This window comes from Protopterus annectens, chromosome 9.part0, assembly GCF_019279795.1.
Source record: "Protopterus annectens isolate FY-2018-M chromosome 9.part0, PAN1.0, whole genome shotgun sequence".
In the NCBI taxonomy this organism is placed as follows: domain Eukaryota; kingdom Metazoa; phylum Chordata; order Ceratodontiformes; family Protopteridae; genus Protopterus; species Protopterus annectens.
Window position 1 is genome coordinate 601,332,043 of NC_056743.1, and position 17,728 is coordinate 601,349,770.

The 17,728-nt window shown below is 44.6% G+C and overlaps 1 protein-coding gene across 1 annotated transcript in view; it reads right to left on the bottom strand.

The window, feature by feature from the left end:
* The window catches only part of DOCK5 (dedicator of cytokinesis 5), a gene marked incomplete in the record, with an annotated part of 3,482,443 nt that overhangs the window by 1,870,496 nt on the left and 1,594,219 nt on the right, over positions 1-17,728 (bottom strand). Inside the window, 1 exon segment of the mRNA XM_044083155.1 lies at positions 7,150-7,275. Within this exon segment, the coding sequence (XP_043939090.1) occupies positions 7,150-7,275 (126 nt within the window).

The following is a 17,728-nucleotide window of genomic DNA, read 5'->3' on the forward strand; positions in this document are numbered from 1 at the left end:
GACAGGGGCAAGCCCGACGGGTGATTAATCAGATCCGGGCATGGATCTAGAGTCCATGGCGGAACAAACAGGTAAGACCATAGGAAGGGAAACCACACTTGACGCGGCCAGAAGGGAGCTATGAGAATGACTTTGCACTGCAGCCGGCAAGCTCTCTAAAGGAACTTCGGAATAAGAGGTAACAGGGGATAAGCATATAGTATCCCGGGAGGCCAAGCATGGACTAGAGCTTCTCTGGGGACATCCCCCTGGAGGGGGGATCAGAGTGATGAAGTTGCTGCACTTTGCGTTGTAAGGAGATGCGAAGAGATCCCAGCAAGGTTGACCCCAAACACGGAAGATCTTCTCCGCCTTTGACAGTTTCAGAGACCACTCGTAAGGCAGAAGGATTGCCCTGCTGAGACTGTCCGCTACAATGTTGGAGCATCCCGGGATATGCGCTGCTATGAGAAACCGGCTGGTGGATATGGCCCACTCCCAAACCCTCATGACCTTGTGACAAGGGGGGGTAGGATCAGGTCCCTCTCAGTTTGTTTATATACCAGACTACAGACATGTTGTCTGATTGAATGCCTACCGTCCATGGAGGTAGGACAGGGTGGAAGGCTCTCAATGCTAAAAGCACTGCCCTCATCTCCAGGACACTGATGTGTAGCTTGGTCTCTGGAGGGGACCACGTGCCTTGGACCGTTCTTCCCAGGAAGTGCCCCCCCCCCACCCGAGCTGGGAAGCATCCGTGGTCACCGTGGCTTGAGCTGGAGGGGCTAGAAAGTTGCGCCCCGCGAAAATGTCCGCCAGTTGAAGCCACCACTGTAGTGATGTTCTGCATGTCCAACTGATTCGGATGTGGAAATCCATTGGAAGGTCTAGCCAGGACCATTGAACTGCCAGATTCCACTGAAGGACCCTCATGTGAAGATGTGCAAGAGGGAGGATAGAGACTGCGGATGCCATTGAACCCAGGGCCCTGAGAACATCGGCTGTTTTGAATACCAAGTGATCCAAGATCGCCGATGCATGGAGTGTGAGATTTTCTATCCCTTCCGGGGTGAGAAAAATCTTTGACTGAATCGAATCCAACCTTGCCCCGATTAAGTCTATGATCTGAACCTGAGCCAGGTGTGACTTGATGATATTGATCGTGATGCCTAACTTGTGAGCCAGACCAAGGAAGTAGTGTAGGGCCTGACACAAGAGACGTTTGGAGGATGCAGCCAAAAGCCAGTCGTCTAGGTAGGGGAATACCTGAATGCCCTGAAGTCTCAGGTGAGCCGCTACGATCGCCATTAACCTTGGTGAACACCCTGGGGGCTGTGGCGAGACCAAAGGGTAGGGCTCTGAATTGGAAGTGACTGGCCCCTAGCCGGAAGCGTAGAAACCTCCTGGAGCTCCTGTGGACCTTGATGTGATAATAAGTGTCCTGGAGGTCTAACGAGCACATCCAGTCACATTCTCTCAGAAACGGTAGAATGGACTGTAGAGTGACCATCCGGAATTTTTGTTTCTCTACCGACAGGTTGAGGACAGACAGGTCCAGAATGGACCCGAGGTCCCCCGTCTTCTTTGGCACTAAAAAGAACCTGGAGTAGATGCCTGATCCAGATTGATCTGGGGGGACCGGCTCGATGGCTCGTTTTTGTAGCAGCTTTCCCTGTGAGCGGGTGGAACATCTGGAAGGCGTGCTGGAGTAATGGGACATGAAATGAAGGGGATAGAATATCCTCTGGATATGATGTTTAACACCCAGCGGTCTGTAGTAATGGACTCCCATGCCGCTGGATGTAAGGAAAATCTTCCCCCGACTGCCTCCAGAGTAGAGCAGCCGGGCAACCCCTCCTCAGGGTTGCTGTGCGGGTCTGTCAGAAAAGGGTTCCCTAGACACGAAGTTTCTGGGACCCCCTCTGCCTCTGGGACGGCGTCGGTCTTGTCCCCCTCTGCCTCTGGAGGATGAATACTCCTGAGTGTCACGAAAGGACTGTGATTTCTGGAACCACATCATCTTTTGCCCCTTTTGGTTCCTGGAATAGGACCTCTGGGGGTTAGAGAAGTGGAATCTGACAGCTGACCAAGTCTTTCTGTCCTTCTCACTCTGGGTTAGTGTGTCACGTACAGTCTTCCCAAATAGGGATGATCCATCAAAGGGGGCGTTGATGAAAGACACCTTAAAGGAGTCCACAAATTGACACAACCTGATCTAGGCATGACGCCTCAAGGCAACGCCTGTACCGGCAAGCCCTAGCGGCTCCCTCCGTAGCAGGAGAGAGGAGATGCGCAGAGGTATTAGTCACTGATATCAGTGCAGTCATGTTCGCAGTGAAAGACTGCTTGTCCTGCTGCGACAGAGACTCCGGTGGCGACTCAGTTAATTCTGATATAAGGTCTCGCTGCAGTCAGATAACATGTGCCAAGTAATTCAGCGCATGAATAGAAAATATCACTGACTAGTACATGCGTTTCCCGAAACGATCCATCGACCTAGACTCTTTGTCTGGTGGATGAACCAAGGAACTCTCCTGTGCCAGTTCCTTCTTTGTGGCAGCTGCAACCACCGAAGCGTCTACAGGGGCTTCTTTAGACCATGCCTGCCTGTCTGACAGCGGGGAAAGAATTTTGTCTGGCCTTTTAGGTATAGGCTCTACGGTGTCAGGATCCTTCCATGCCCTAGTGGTGATGAGGTCCACCAAAGGGTCCGCTGGAAGGGAGACCCAGGAAGTAGATGGGCCCACGCCAAAGGCCTCCAGGAATACTGACTCATCCGCAGAGGGTTTGGGGGCTGACCAACCTCCTCTTTGGCGGATGATCTCCATAATGTCTCCGAACGAGACATCATCGGGTAGGTGATCTGGGGGAACCCTCTCCTTCATCCAAGTCTGTATCAGTGGTAATGGACTCAGGAGTCCAAGTGCCTCCTCTTACACTTGCGCTTACGAGGTTCCTCTCCAGTGGGACTCTCTGGAGAGGATTCATAAACCTCCGGGGGTTCCCTGAGGGGAACAACCTGGGGTTGCTTTGGCACAGGGCTGTCCCTGCGACAGAGTAATGGGAGCAGAATCCAAAATCAGAGGGGTCTGGGTAGGATCCGAGTAGGTGAGCTGTGGTCTCAACCCCTGGGAGAGAACCCTTTCCACTGCCCCGAATGACGATGGAGAGCACACCTCCGTAGAATGTAAGGATGAGGCTCTCCCTGGCACCGAAGCAGGGATCAGAGCCAATGGCGGCATAGTCCAGGCACAGAGGATGGGATCCAAAAGTGCAAGATCTTGACCCTCGGCTCCGACTCCCCGACCACAGCTCCGAGAGTCCCCCGGATCTGAGATCGGATCAGAGGAACTCAAGGTAACGGCCGGCGTTGAGGACACGAGAACCATCGGCACCAACCCAACAGCTCCAAAAGGTCTCGGACCCGAGAACTCCAAAGCATCGGGTCAGATCGGGAAAGGAGCAATAGGGTGGAACATAGCTAAAAAGGAGGACCCTCTCCAATGGGAGAGGGCCCTGGTAAGACCCCCCATCTGAATCTGGTTCTGAATGAACCTCCTCATCAGCCTGTCCATATCACGGTCGGAGACACTCAGAGTCGACCTGGAGGAAGCGACTGACTTTGGTCTGGGCTGGATCTGAGGGGAGTGCCTCGGCTCCGAAGACTCAGTCGGCCCCGGCGAGAAACGGGGAGAGCGTAGCCGAGGGGAACGAGATCTGGGTACCTTTGAAGAGGGGCTGGAGAAAGACTCCCTGTCCGGTGATCTTTTCCTGGGCCTGTCCCTCTCTTTGTGGCGCTTCTCCTTCGCCCTTCTGTCCCTACCTCTCTGGGACAACTCCGATGAAGCAGGCCTGGCGGGAGGTTGAGTCCTTGCCTGTACAGTGTCACTGGCTGGGGAAGAAACTGAGGCAGACTCCAGGGCAGAAGCTGGCAGCAAACCCTTAGCCACAAGCTTAGCCTGACGATCCTTCAATGCCCTGGGGTTAAAGCCTGAACAATTGTCGCAGGATGCAGACAGATGGGCGACCCCTAAACATAGAACACACAGAGTGTGGCCATCGGCTGGTGAGAGCTTATGATCACACTGTGCACTTCTTAAATAGAACCTTAGACTGTTTAGCCATAGTAGAAACAGTAAAAGCCCTAACGGCCCACTCACACACACACTTAGGGATTGGGCCTAGGCGGGAAACCAGAATCACAAAACATTTAAAACTAACTTTTTTTTTTTTTTTTTTTTACAACTAACACGACGACCAATGCGAAGGGAGGAAAAAGGGAAAGGTACTCACACTCAACTATCGCCAAAAAGACCAAAAAAACTTACCACCTTGCTTAGAGCTCAGAGACCACAATGTTGACTCTTAGAGCGGCGAACGAGATCAGGGGATAGACAGGAGGAAGTGATGTAGTATAGGTAAGGGAGGAGCTTGGAGCTCGGAGCTGATGCTTGAAAAGTTTTACCGGCTCAGATTCGAATCGGATCCGTATACCCATATGTGCAGAATGAATGAAATCAACTACTTCAGATTCAGTCTTTTCAGGGGAGTCCAAGTGCTTCCTCTTGCTCTTTTTCTTCGAAGATACCTCTTTGGTGGGATGCTCCGGACAGGTCTCCGAAGACAACCTAACCGGAGAGGTCTGGCACTGAGACTTTTGTGCCCTCTGTCCCAGACTGCCAAAAGCTCCGGTCGAGCGGATGGACACTGTTTGGTCTGACAGGGAAGGCAGAGACTGTTTGCCTGCAATGGACAAGGCCCTTTCCATAGCCTGGAAGGCAGCCCCCCCCCCCATACAGGGACACGAGCGCTAATATTTTTTGGCAAAGTTGTGTCTGTTTTAATAAATCTGTTGTTCTGCCATCCCTGTTGCCACTGGTGAAGTGCAGTTTGGCTGGTTTTGTTTTTCTATTTTGGACGTGAGCCTGGAACCAAAATAAACTCCTTCAGATCCGTGATCCCAACCCTGCACCGAGGAAGCCCCTCCTGACCTAGAAGCCAGGGCCAAACTTACATATGCCAATGGGCATGGAAGGCTCCGAAAGAAATGAAATCAAACCCTGTCCCCTGTAACAGACAATGAAGCCCTTGCCCCAGAACTCAGGGTAGCTGTCAGTACTGGAGAAAGAGCTCTGGCCAGCACCAAAAAACAGTCAAAGCCAGAAAGGTCGGCACCAGGGGCTCTGAAATCTCAGCTGGAGTCAAAAGAGGAATATGGATAAGGGTAGGAGGAGGAATGGTTCCAGAGCTAACAAGGCTAGGAAAAGTAGATGGGGATAATTCCCTCACCATCAGGAGCTGGACCACCAGTCTCATAATATCTGACTCGGACAGACTCTTAGTGGACTGAACAGTGGAGGCCAACCGAGACTTTGGTAACAGTCTCTCCAAAAAAGGACTGGTAGGATGGTCAGCAAATGGATCTATGGATGGGGAGTAGGTTGTACAGGGTAAAACTATTACCGGAGGGTTCTTTGGTACAGAGAGATCCATTGGTACCAAACTGAGAGTTGTCTGCACCGAAACTGGAACTGAAGAGGTCGGTGTCAATGTCAATGGCACCAAGGGATGAGAATCTTGGCCCACCAGTGTTGAGGGGGCTGTCAGCACCGTGGGAGACTTAGCCAATTTGGAAGGCGGTTCCGAGGGAGTTGTCAAAACCAAATGAGACTGCTTTTTAGGTTTAGAAGAAGTTGACTAAGAGGAGGAACTGGTTTCTGTCTTCGGACCAGATTTTGCCTCTTCAAATTCAGATTTAAGAAGGCCTTTCAATATCTTGTTCTTGTGCTCTACCTGGATCCTGGAACTGAACCCATGACAGATTGCACAGTGTTCTTGTAGATGGACCACACCAAGACAATACACACACTCAGTGCGCGCCCATCTGAGTGAGGCATTTTTCTATCACACTTTTGGCACCTCTTGAAGCCAGAGGTACCTTTAGAGGGTTTGTTGGCCGTATGTAAAAACTAAGGTCACATTGTACACACAAAAACACACACACGAATAAGGAAAGATTTTTTTTTTTTTAATTTATCAGAGGGGGAAAAAAAGGGTTAAACTAACAATGGCATAAGAGGTTACCTGAAGGTAAAAGGGTAAAGGTACCAACAATGGTACTCAAGAGTACCTAACTGAAGATTACAGGAAAACACACAAAGATATCTAGGGGAGTGGGGTAGTATAGATAAAAATGAAACATATATTTTACATAGTGGAAAGTAAGAAAACTTGCAGTTTGAAGAAACGCTAAAGCTCGAGAGATTGGATTGAATGCATCTGGCACAACGAAGCAGCAAACGAGATCTGAGGTAATTTGGTGAGGAGCATTGTGGGTAGAGCTTAACTCAAGAGTTTTTGTAAGACACGATCTGGAATAACAAGCGAGTCGGTCCCTAGGCTCAGAAAAGAGCCCCACAGTCAAGGATTATGTGAAGACTGACAACATCAGATCTAATTTTTCATCCTTCCTAGCAGAACTGAAACACCCCACATCCAACATTAAGCCTTGCCCACCAGCAGAAAGCCACTGTGCATGACTATTAAACTAATGTTATAACACACACTCAAGGCCATAGTACACATTCCTGCAAGCAGTACATTCTCAGCAGATGAACAACACAACCTGAACCTGCACAAAATCTCCAGTTATATTCAGTTGCTTACCGCTTGCTCAGAGGTGACCTATGCCTGACATACAAGGCCATGTCAAACCCAGATTTGATGAACATGCTTCATCTCAAAAAATCTAGATCCCTCAGAGCCACAAGGGCGGGAGACTTAAACCTCGACACGGTTATTAATAGGACATGCTGGAGGGATAGATTCATCACCCAAAGACTCCCTATGCTGTGGAACAAAATCCCGGTTTATGTGAGGCAGAGCACCTCGCTGGCCTTGTTCAAGAGGAATCTTGACCAATGGATGGGAGATCGCAGATACACCCCAGGGGTTACCTCAGTGTCACTGCTCGACAGAGGCACAGCAAAATAATGGGCATAGTTTCTCCAAACTAAAGGGGTGGCGTAAGCCACAAAACTATGGGCTAGGCTTATAAATGCCCTCGGGTAGATAGCCTAGTATGAACCTATGACCCTATGAACCTATGAACAACAGGAAACATTTTTAATTTAAACACAAATAACACCTTTTTTAATTACTCTATTATACCTGGAAGTATTATTTCTGGAAATCCCATTTTTCGAGCCACAGCCGTTGATCGGTCAATGAGATGAGAAAAATCCTTCTGAACCTGCACAAAATCCCCAGGTAGAAGTTTCAGGGAAACCCAGAGACCTAAGAGAAGATGTTTTTCAAATTGGTTAAACAAACCAAAAATACATTACAGTCACAGACAATACTGCACATTTCTGCTAGATATTCCAGAAACAAAGTTCTTAACCAATTTAAAAATAAAAGTTATGGCACAAGTTCAACAGAAAGCATCTTGGTAAGCAGTTGAATATTTCTGCACACGGCAGCTTAACAGCATGTTAAAGTATATGTCATCCTTCACCAAATACTGCAGTATCAAGTTGCAGCTTAATGTACTGGCTTTGAAGCCTTAAAGACCAGATCTACATTATTAAGTTCAACCACTGAAAGATAATGCTTTTATTTTTATGTTCTGAGCTTTTTCTTTTTTTGCACTTTTTACTCATTTTCATCATGACTTGAATAGAAACAAACAGCTGAAGTTTTCCTTTACACTAATCTAGATCCCTTTTCATCAAAGAGCTTATATGCAATCTATCATCATTTCAATATACTATATTAGTAAGATTTGACTGAAATTATTGTTTTGTCAAAACTACTTAACTGAAAACAAGTCCACTGGCAATAAAATAAAATTATTTTAAACTGCTTTATATGGAAAGACCTTATCTTGGTTCTTTGGGGAGGCATCCATGCAACTCCATTCTAAAATAACAATGCTTGGTGTAACAGACCAATACTCAACCAAGATCCATTTGGTCAACTAGTTTTGAGAAAAGTAGCTTTAATGGATTGTTTGCTTAACGATCAACCATATCCCTGCTGTCCAATATGATGCATAAACATACCAGTAACAATTCTTGTCAATACATTGTGCTTCAATTTTAGAAGTCACAGACTTTAAGACGTCAATTCAAAACAGGTAGTGTGAAAAAGGGGAAGCAGCAAAATAAAACAGTTGACATTTTACAATGAAAAATGTGGTCACGTTTATATCGGCTACTGGTAGAGGATACCTGAACTATAAAACTTAAATGGAGCAGATGTGCCAAACATGGGACTTGCAATGACATGATTATTCCCGAATTCAACATGCATCTCCTTTAGCTTTATAAACCTAATGCAAGTCCATTAAGTTACTATAATAATGTTGTTAGAGTAACATCTTAGACTATTACAAAATATGAATAAGGCTGAAAAGATGAGCAGAGAATACACTAAAATCAAAGCTGGTCATATTCTTATGGAACCAAAGAATAGACATATCCCTGCATTAAAAAAAAAAACTACTTGTAAAACAATAGGACAACATGAAACTGTACATAAGGAGGCTGCACTTTAACAGGCCTACCTAGCGCTCATATACATTTACATACTACTGCCTGTGATGCCTTATATTAGAGCAAAACTTCACCATGCTGGAAGGTTAATATAAAAGCAAAGAAATTAATGACTTTCACTGTTTCTACATATGTATTCATGGATGATAAATTACTCTGTCCATACATACTTATTCATAGATGTTAAGCAATTCTACTACAACTTCCATGACTGCATTCCATCTTGGAGTGAGGTAGAGATCTGCAAAACAGTTTCAATATACCTCAGTGTCAGTGGCACAACAGGCAGCAGACTCGCATTTCATGTTTTAAGACCAGAAGGCTGTGGGGGTTCTAGTCCTACTCAAGGTGACTGGATTGCTGAAATTGCAGTGCAGCACTAGTTTCCAGGAGCTCAGCAAAGTTTGGAGTCCTACCTTGCATTCAAGTACTGTTTTGCTTATACCCAGTGCCATCCAGCCAAAGTTCCTTAGTTCGCACTTAAGTTACTTTGAGTGATGACTACCGTTTCCTGCCTTTTTTAAAACATAAATTGCTCTTCTTCACATTGTTACTGCTCTAAGGCTAACTACCACAAGGGCCTTTTTTAAGCCTAGTCATGCATCCCATATTTCTGACAACTTCTCATAACCTTGAAAAGTGTAAGCAGGGGCTTGGGAGATGAACCAATTGCAGGCTGCCTGTGTCCATTAGACTCACAGGTGTCAAACCAGTGATGAATTTCCTGTTCCCCATCCAATTGTGCAAGTTGCAGTTGAACTGGGTTAGGAAGGAATTCTATTTCACATGGATTGGGAGCATGTTCCAGAGAAGGGCCAGTCCCTGGGATACATACCTGTCTCTCCAGCAGGTTCTATTCTTACCACAGGCAAGGTGCATGTCTTTAGAACAGGTAAAACTGGTGCTGTTTGTTTTATGGATAAGCAGGAAGTCCATCAAAGTGGGGTCTAACACTACCTTGTATGCCAAGCATAGATCTCCCCTCAACAGCATGTAAAAGACAGAATACAGTGATAAAGCCTTGAGGCAGTATGCACAGAACATGTTACTTATGCTGTGTATTCTTTTAGTGAGAAAACTCTTTGGATGTTCCAGCTGTTGTATATGCCTGGTTAGATATATACCAAAGGGGGCACCATACTCAATGATAGGTCAGACGAATGCTGAATACAGTGGAACAATGACTTCCTTGGACCCAGGCACCACATCTTTGTTTACAAGTTGCACAACACAGAATATTTCCTCACCAACATAGACAGAGGTACCTTTAGAGGGTGGCTTGTTTTTTGAGTTTGTTCTCTACTTCTTTCTGGTGGGTACAAGCTGCCTCGAAGCAGCTATTAACATGCTTGTATAGGGTTTCTGTGAACAGTTCCACATAGGTAGACAAAGGCTAAATTATTGTCTGTGTGTCCCCCAAGTCACTGACTACTAGTGCATTTCTTAGGAGTGTGTTAATATGGTAGTCACCAGGGGTGGATGACTTTCCAAAGATTACTATTATGCATTTCTTGGCATTTAGCTTTAATCCATGGCTCTGACACCAGTTATTTGTCTTTGTGAACCCTTCCTGGAGAACATGTGTGTCAGTAGGGGATTCAATTACAGCTCCTAATTTACACTCGTCTATAAATTTAGTCAGCCAGAAGTCAATGACACTGGCCTTGAGTTCAGAGAATACATCCCAAAAAGAAGCAGTCCCAGGACCAATCCCTGAGGACCTCTGCTTGTGACTGGCCTCTTTGTGGAGGTGGACTGCTCAGTTATAACTTGCTAGGTCCCTTCTGTGAGCCAGCCGACTATCCACCAGGTGACATAAGGGTTTGTACATAACCTCTTGAGTTTCTCAACAAAGTCCAGTTGAGGCATTGTGTCCAACGCCTTGGTCAGGTCAAGGTAGGCAGTATGAACCATTTTGTCCTCATCCATTGCTTCGGTACCTTTCTCAAAGTAATCCAACAGGTTGAATAGGCATAATCTGTGCATAACTAAACCAAATTGGGTTGGGTCCAGTGTCCGGACGTTTCCTATGTCATTATTGATCATTTTCATAATTCTTTCTATGGTTTGCATACGAGACTAGTAAAACTTATGGACTCGTAGTTTCCAGGATCTGTAGATGTTCCACCTTTGTGCAGAGGGATGACTGCTGTTTTTCTCCATTCAAGAGGCACGAAACCTGTTTGGAGGCTAAAATTAAATAGCAATTCCAAATGCCTTATAGATCATATTTCACACTCTAGCAGGCATCCTGGGATATTATCTGGGCCCACTAATACAGTGTTCTTGGCCTTAGAGAGAGCACTAAGGACATGTTCCTCAGTGATAGCAGGGGGAGTTATATTTGATGTTATTTCCTGAGGGAAGGTTGAGGGAGAGAGAAGGGTAGAGTTGGAGCTAAATTTGTTAGCCAGTAGATTTGCTTTATTTTCTGGCTCAGTACATGTGGCTTCATTAACAATGAGCTCTACACACAACTGTGTACTGCCTTTGAGGTTGCGGACATAACTAAAGAATGGCTTGTGGTTGTCCTTGGCCTGAGAGGCCAACTTTACCTCAAATTTGGTTTTGGTAGACTACTTGCCTTTTAAGTTGTTGTTTAGCTTGACAAGAGTACATTTATCCTGCAGGGTGCTGCACTACCTAATTTTTGCCATGATTTTCTTCCTTCTGTTATACAGGCTATTAATGTTGTGATTCTACCAGGGTGGCTTGTTTTTTTGAGTTTGTTCTCTACTTCTTCCTGGTGGGTACAAGCTGCCTCAAAGCAGCTATTAACATGCTTGTATAGGGTTTCTGTGAACAGTTCCACATAGGTAGCAGTGTTCTCAGGGGCTTGAAATTTTGCCAGGTTATCATTAAACAGTAGAAGTTAGACTTGCAGTAGTTGCTGAATATTTCATGGTTAAGCTGGGGTTAGATGTTTTATTTTTTCCTTCAAAGGAGACCATTTTGTGGTCTGAACTTACCAGAGAAGACATTACACTAGGGGATGTGCAGCACTCTCCCATATTAGTGAGGACCAGATCCAGTACGGTTGTGGGTTGGTATACTATTTACAAGGTCCAGACATCTCTGTGCCTGTACATTTGGTGTCGTATATGATTCACAGTTAATACTGGGGTAAAGTCGCCCATGAATACTGTATTCGGCTGCATGGTAAGAGTTTCCAATAAGTTTAAATACAAAGTATGTGTTTCCTGGGTTATAAAAGGGGGGACCTATAGCTTTTAAGGAACTGGTATGGGATTTTGTTAATGGTGATTTGAACATCCCATGTGTATTGTTCTGTTTCATTAGCCTTCACTTATATTTACTTCTGAAGTAAATCAAGACACCGCTACCTTTAGTGCCTGTCTGTGCAGTAACTGGTCTAAATGTATCGAAGACATTATAACTTTGCACTGTCTGTGTGCTGTCCTCTCCTTTAAACCATGTCTCAGTAACCACACAGATGTCAGCACTTTCTAGAGTGACGAGAGCTTCTAGGGAGTGGAGTTTTTTGTTTAGACTCCTAGCACTGAGCAGCAACACCTTTAGATTTTCCTGGTTTTGATTTATGTCAGAAGTACTTTCAGTTTGGCATTGCTTAAAAAAAAGCACTGGGGGAGAATAATGTTTCATCTAATATTTGAAAGCCTAGAGGGGAGAGGTGCAGACAATCTTTGGAAAAGTAGAGTCGTCTGTTGACCATATCTTTCCATGCTAACAAATATTGCACTCCCTTAGAATGACACTAAAAACTCAGCCAATTACTTAAGTCCATCATCTTTTGCTTGTATTGTGGCATTGTCCTTGGAAAAGGTAAAATGGTGCTCAATGCTATGCTCATACCAGCCTGGAACACACATTCCGAGCGCTCCGTGATGTCTCTCTTCCTACAGTCTAGGGAGGTACATCTCATGTAATTTACACCTACAAGAACTATGACTGTGTCATACTAGCACCTGTGGTCCAATGACCCGAGTATGTGTGTGATGTGATAGATCCTGATCCTTGATAAGCAACTGACTGTGACTTTTTCCTTACTCAGCCCGGTAAGAGGGATATCAGTGAGTCTCATAAAGGAGTCTCCAATGACCAGAATGTTGGATTATGTGGTGGGTTTACCTTTTTGGCTTAGAAACAGAGGCTCCATGAGATGTGGCTATATGTGCTGATGTGGGTGTTGTTCTGAAGAAGTGCATTTGGGGCTGCTGAGAGTATTTATGTGTACTTCATCTAGAAAGTCTTGGGGGTTTAAGAAGGTTACATTTAAGTGTTTCAGCATACATGGGTCTATGTGGTTGCTTTGAGTTGCGTGTGATGGGGCTAGTATGTGTGCTACTGACAACCTTATCGACATTAGGAGTGCTTTTATGTGAGAGTTTTGTCTCCAGTGACATTGTGTAAATACATCTCTCACATACCTTATCAGTTTATTTGAGAATTAAATGGTTGCCAGCAAACATTAGGGAATTTCTACATTGCCTCAGGATGCTCATATTCACCAAGCTGGTAAAGGAAATGGGAAAGTTAATATCCATAGTAACAGACCCTTTTTACTGAGTAGACAGTTGGAGTGAGAATATAAAGTAATGCCAGTATCTGGTTTGCAACTCTGGGGACATTGCTTGTCACTGCAGCCTATTTGAGCTGTGTTCAACTTAGTATTGGTGAAATTTCAATGGTGCTTTTGCAGGAAAAATGTCAATCAACTCAAGATGTTTGCATCTATGCAGGGCACTGTCAAACATCCGAGTGGAAACTAGTAAGTAAACCCTGACGATTTATGGCTGAAGAATTTAGGGATACATTCTGAAGTTAGGCTAGACTCCAGGAAAACAAGTAGTATTTACTGAAAAGAAAGAATCTGCTTGTCAAGAATGATAAAAAGAGGGTAGTCGCTTGAATAGCTACTGCCTGACTAGTACTAGTGCTGGTCTCACCACAGCTTCATGCTGCTGGGAATCATTGCTGGGATATAAAGCTCCTTTGCTTCTTCTCTCACCAGAACCAAAACTGTATTACCAATCCCAAGATGAGAAGCAGACCATAGGCTCTTTGATGATCCACAGACTTGTCCCAGATGATCCACAGACTTGTCCCAGATGATGCAAGTGTTTTGTAGGCTTGTTGTAGCCTTTTCCTGGTAGATGCATTGAACAACAACTAGACCAATTAGGAAGATCAAACACAGACACTCAATGCCAATTAGAAACAGTCAGGAATCAATGCACTCTGTTGCTTCTCTCACCAGGAGCAAAATAAAAGCAAAAATTCCAAGCTGGCGTCTATAAAGCAATTAGACCTTCCACTGATCAGTAGTCTCCAGAAATAATGTCCCTATGCTCCCCTCTCTCACCAGGAGCAAAACAGAGACATTAATCCTAAGATGGTCTTGAAAACGCATTCAGCAAGGGAACTCCAGCTAGTTGTTTAAGTGGCTTGTGGTAGCACTGCACTTGTGGGTCTCTTCTACTGTGTTTTTTACACTAGGAGACCTGGATTTATTCATCTTGTGGCAGAAGGTGTTTGCCTGGTCTATACGAGTTGGGAAATACACAAAAGCACTCACAGTGTAGTCATTTTATTGGACAGAGGGCTCATTAGTTACTTTTATATTTTTTTTGTGTGCCGCTATAAAATTTGCACATTTACATGGGTTAGTAGTGTTCTGTACAGTAGCAAACAGCTAGAAAGGTCATTTCATAAAACTGTACTCTCTAAAGCAGCAAAACAGCACATACCCTGTATGCCAGCAAGCTTAGAGCAACTAGTTTGGAGCCAAGTGGCCATACCTACAGATTTAATTGAATTAACTATTGTGTAAACATTAAATTTAGTACTTTTCAGCACAATCTGCTCTAATAAAGCATCCTTAACAGCTTTCTAACCCCAATACACCACCAGCTTGTAACAAACAAATGAAATGACTGTGAAATGACTGGACAGTATGGATATGCAATTTCCTAACTTCTCTGTAGCCAGCTTGGTAGATATGGGCATCTTGAAATAATGTACTAAATGTCTGATGATTACTAACAGCCACTTAATCCTTAAAGGAGCAGAAATAGTATGCAAGAGGTATACTTACACAATGACACTACAGACTAAACTCACACACAAGTGCACATTGGGTTGTCAAAACCACACACACAACTCTCGCCTCACACAATACACAACATGCACATAGACTAATGTATGCTGAGGCACTGAAAAGCAATCTCCCAAAACAAAAATTGCCTAGCTCACCCATTGTCAAATCTATGCATCAGCAACACCAAAGGAACTCGGGGGGGAAAAAAACACCGCCTAACACGACACATACTGTCACTTTCAGTGCAGCCCCAAACACGAAGTCTGTAAGGCAAGCAAACATACTTCCCAGGACTCTCGTCGTAGGGGACTCCATTTTAAGATATACTGATGCCCCTCTGACCAGGCTGAACAAGCAGAAAATAACCATTAGTTTCCTATCTGGTGCCAGAATCCAGCAAATGACTCATGCACTCACTCAAGTCATTATGCCAAAGGTACCAGTATGCCTACATCATAGTCCAGTGTGGGTGTAAATGACCTGAGATGTACCTCCCTGGACTGTATGAAGACAGACGTAATGGAGCTTTCAGTCTATACATCTCAGGATGGTATAAGCCTTGCACTTAGCAGCATATTATCATCACCAAGAATTATGCCACAATATGTGCAAAAAACGACTGATTTCAACAGCTGGCTGTCTTTCTGATGACATTCTAATAGAATACAATATCTGTCAGCTTGAGAGGGCATGGTTAACAGACCACGTTGATTTGCCAAGGATGGTATGCACCTGTCCCCTCCCGACTTTTGAATACTGGCTAAAACTTTATCCAACCCTATACTTTCTTTTCGGCAATACCAAATTGACAAAACTACAGACACAGCAAAAACAACTCACCTAAACCTCAAGGTGTTACTGCCCAATGCCAGCAGCCTTAACAAAAAAAAAATCATACACACCCCTTCAAGCCCTCCTCATACTCAAGAATACAGACATCTGTGCAGTTACCAAGAAATGGCTTAAAGTGGCAGAGGGTACCCTGGCAGTGGAAGGTTTCATTGCTATCCATACTTTTAGACCAGTAGCTGCACAGAAAAAAAGGGCTAAAGGAGGAGGAGGTTTCTCAATATGCATCAATAACAAACCTCTCTCTAGGGTGGTCAAACAGGATGACTCGCTGGAGTTCTTCCATGTGCAAACCTCCATAGCCAAAATCCTGTACCATATTCTAGCCAGCGAGAGGTCACCTTCTATGTCCCAATAAAGCTCACAATGCATAGGTGGCCCCACTCCAGACACTTATCCAACCCAACACCCTACTCACTGGAGTCCTAATTACCCCTCTAACAGACTAGGATTCCTACAAAGCCTCAAATCTATAGGCAGAGAGACCTTGTGCTTACAAATATGGGAGAAATGTGCACCCCGCTCCATGTCTCATCCTCCCTGGTGAGGCCCGACCATAAAGCTGTCTCCATCGAAATCAAAATCAACTCTGTAATCCTGTTAAAATCATTAACAGGAACTATTTCAAGGCAAATAACCTTTTATTAAGTGATGGATTGTCAAAATTCAATTACCTTTTATTAAGTGACGGATTGTCAAAATTCAATGCCCCTTCAAACCCAAAGAACACAGCAGCCTATGCTGAATTGCTCTCAGAAACTCTGTACAACCATGTCAATAGCTGCACAAACACTGCTGTACACCTACAAGAACTAAGCACAGGATTAGCCCTAGAAACAAACCACCCTGGCGGCATCCCAAATTAAACAGGATATTCAAGAAAAGGAAAACAATTATGCCAAAAATTAGGAAGGGTAATTCTCATACAAATAAAGACTCTCTCATTAAAGTAAATAGGCAACTAAGACGACTAATTAGGTCAAGCTAAGCTAGCTCTGAGATTAAGATAGCCTCCCAGGTGAAAGATAACTCTAAGGCCTTCTGCAGCTATGTCAGAATTATCAAGAGCAGCACCACAGCGATGTGCTGAAGGTGGTTAGTGGTGCCACATTCATGGAACCTGGCAATATAGTAAACCTGCCAGCAAATTCAGTCCCAGGTTTACCCCTATTCACTCCTAACCATCCCCTCAAAAATACCCTCAAACATAACCCCTCCAGCTATAACTAGGGAACACGTACTGGTTGCATTTACTAAAGCCAAGATACAGCCTCGGCGGGCCAGATAACATCCCAGGATGCCTCCTAAATAGTCTAAAATATGACTTATCAGGACCCCTGGAGTCATTTAACCATAGTCTTAAAACAAGGTTTTGTGCCACATGAATGGAGGACCAAAATGGCCATTCCCCTTCACAAAAAAAAGACCTTCAACATATCCTGGAAACTACAGACCCATTAGTATAGCTAGTCTTATCTGCAAAGCCATGCAAAGAATTAGCATGGAAATTATCAACATGGACATAAAAGTCCTCCAGAAAATGGATCCATCCCAGTTTCACTTGGTCAAAGAAAGGTCATGCTTAATAAACCTGGTAGACTTCTTTGAAAAGGTCACTAAGGCAATGGATGAGGGGAAAACAGTGCATCTGCCTACCTAGATCTGGTAAAAGTATTTGATACAATATCACACTCAGACGTTATCAACAAACTTATCAAACTAAGTATAAACCCCTTTATAAAACATTGGACAGCTAGCTGGCTCACTGACAGGACTCAGGAGGTTAGCATCAGTGAGGCAACCTCCACAAAGAGGCCCATCACCAGTTGAGTCCCCCAAGACTCTGTGCTGGGCCCACTCCTTTTTGGCATCTACTTCTCTGATCTCAAAGGCAATGTCAAAGGCCTTTGGCCGACCGAGTTTGCAGATGAATGCAAAATGGGAGTAGTCACCGAATCCCTGCAGGATGAGAATCCCCTTCAGGAAGGTCTAATATAGATAAAAGCATGGTGCCAAAGCTATGGCTTAAAACTCAGTACCAAGAAATGCATTAATGTACCTTTTGGGAAGTACCACCTCAGATATCTACATCATTAGTAAAACAGCCTTAAAAGTTGATTTACCAGTCCGGGATCTGGAAATTCATGTAGACAATAACAAAGCCTTCAACCATCATGTTTCCAAGGTAGCAAGAAAATCCTTCTATGTTGCTCAACTTATAAGCAAGGGCATGGCATCTAGGTCCATCATATCACTGTACTCAACC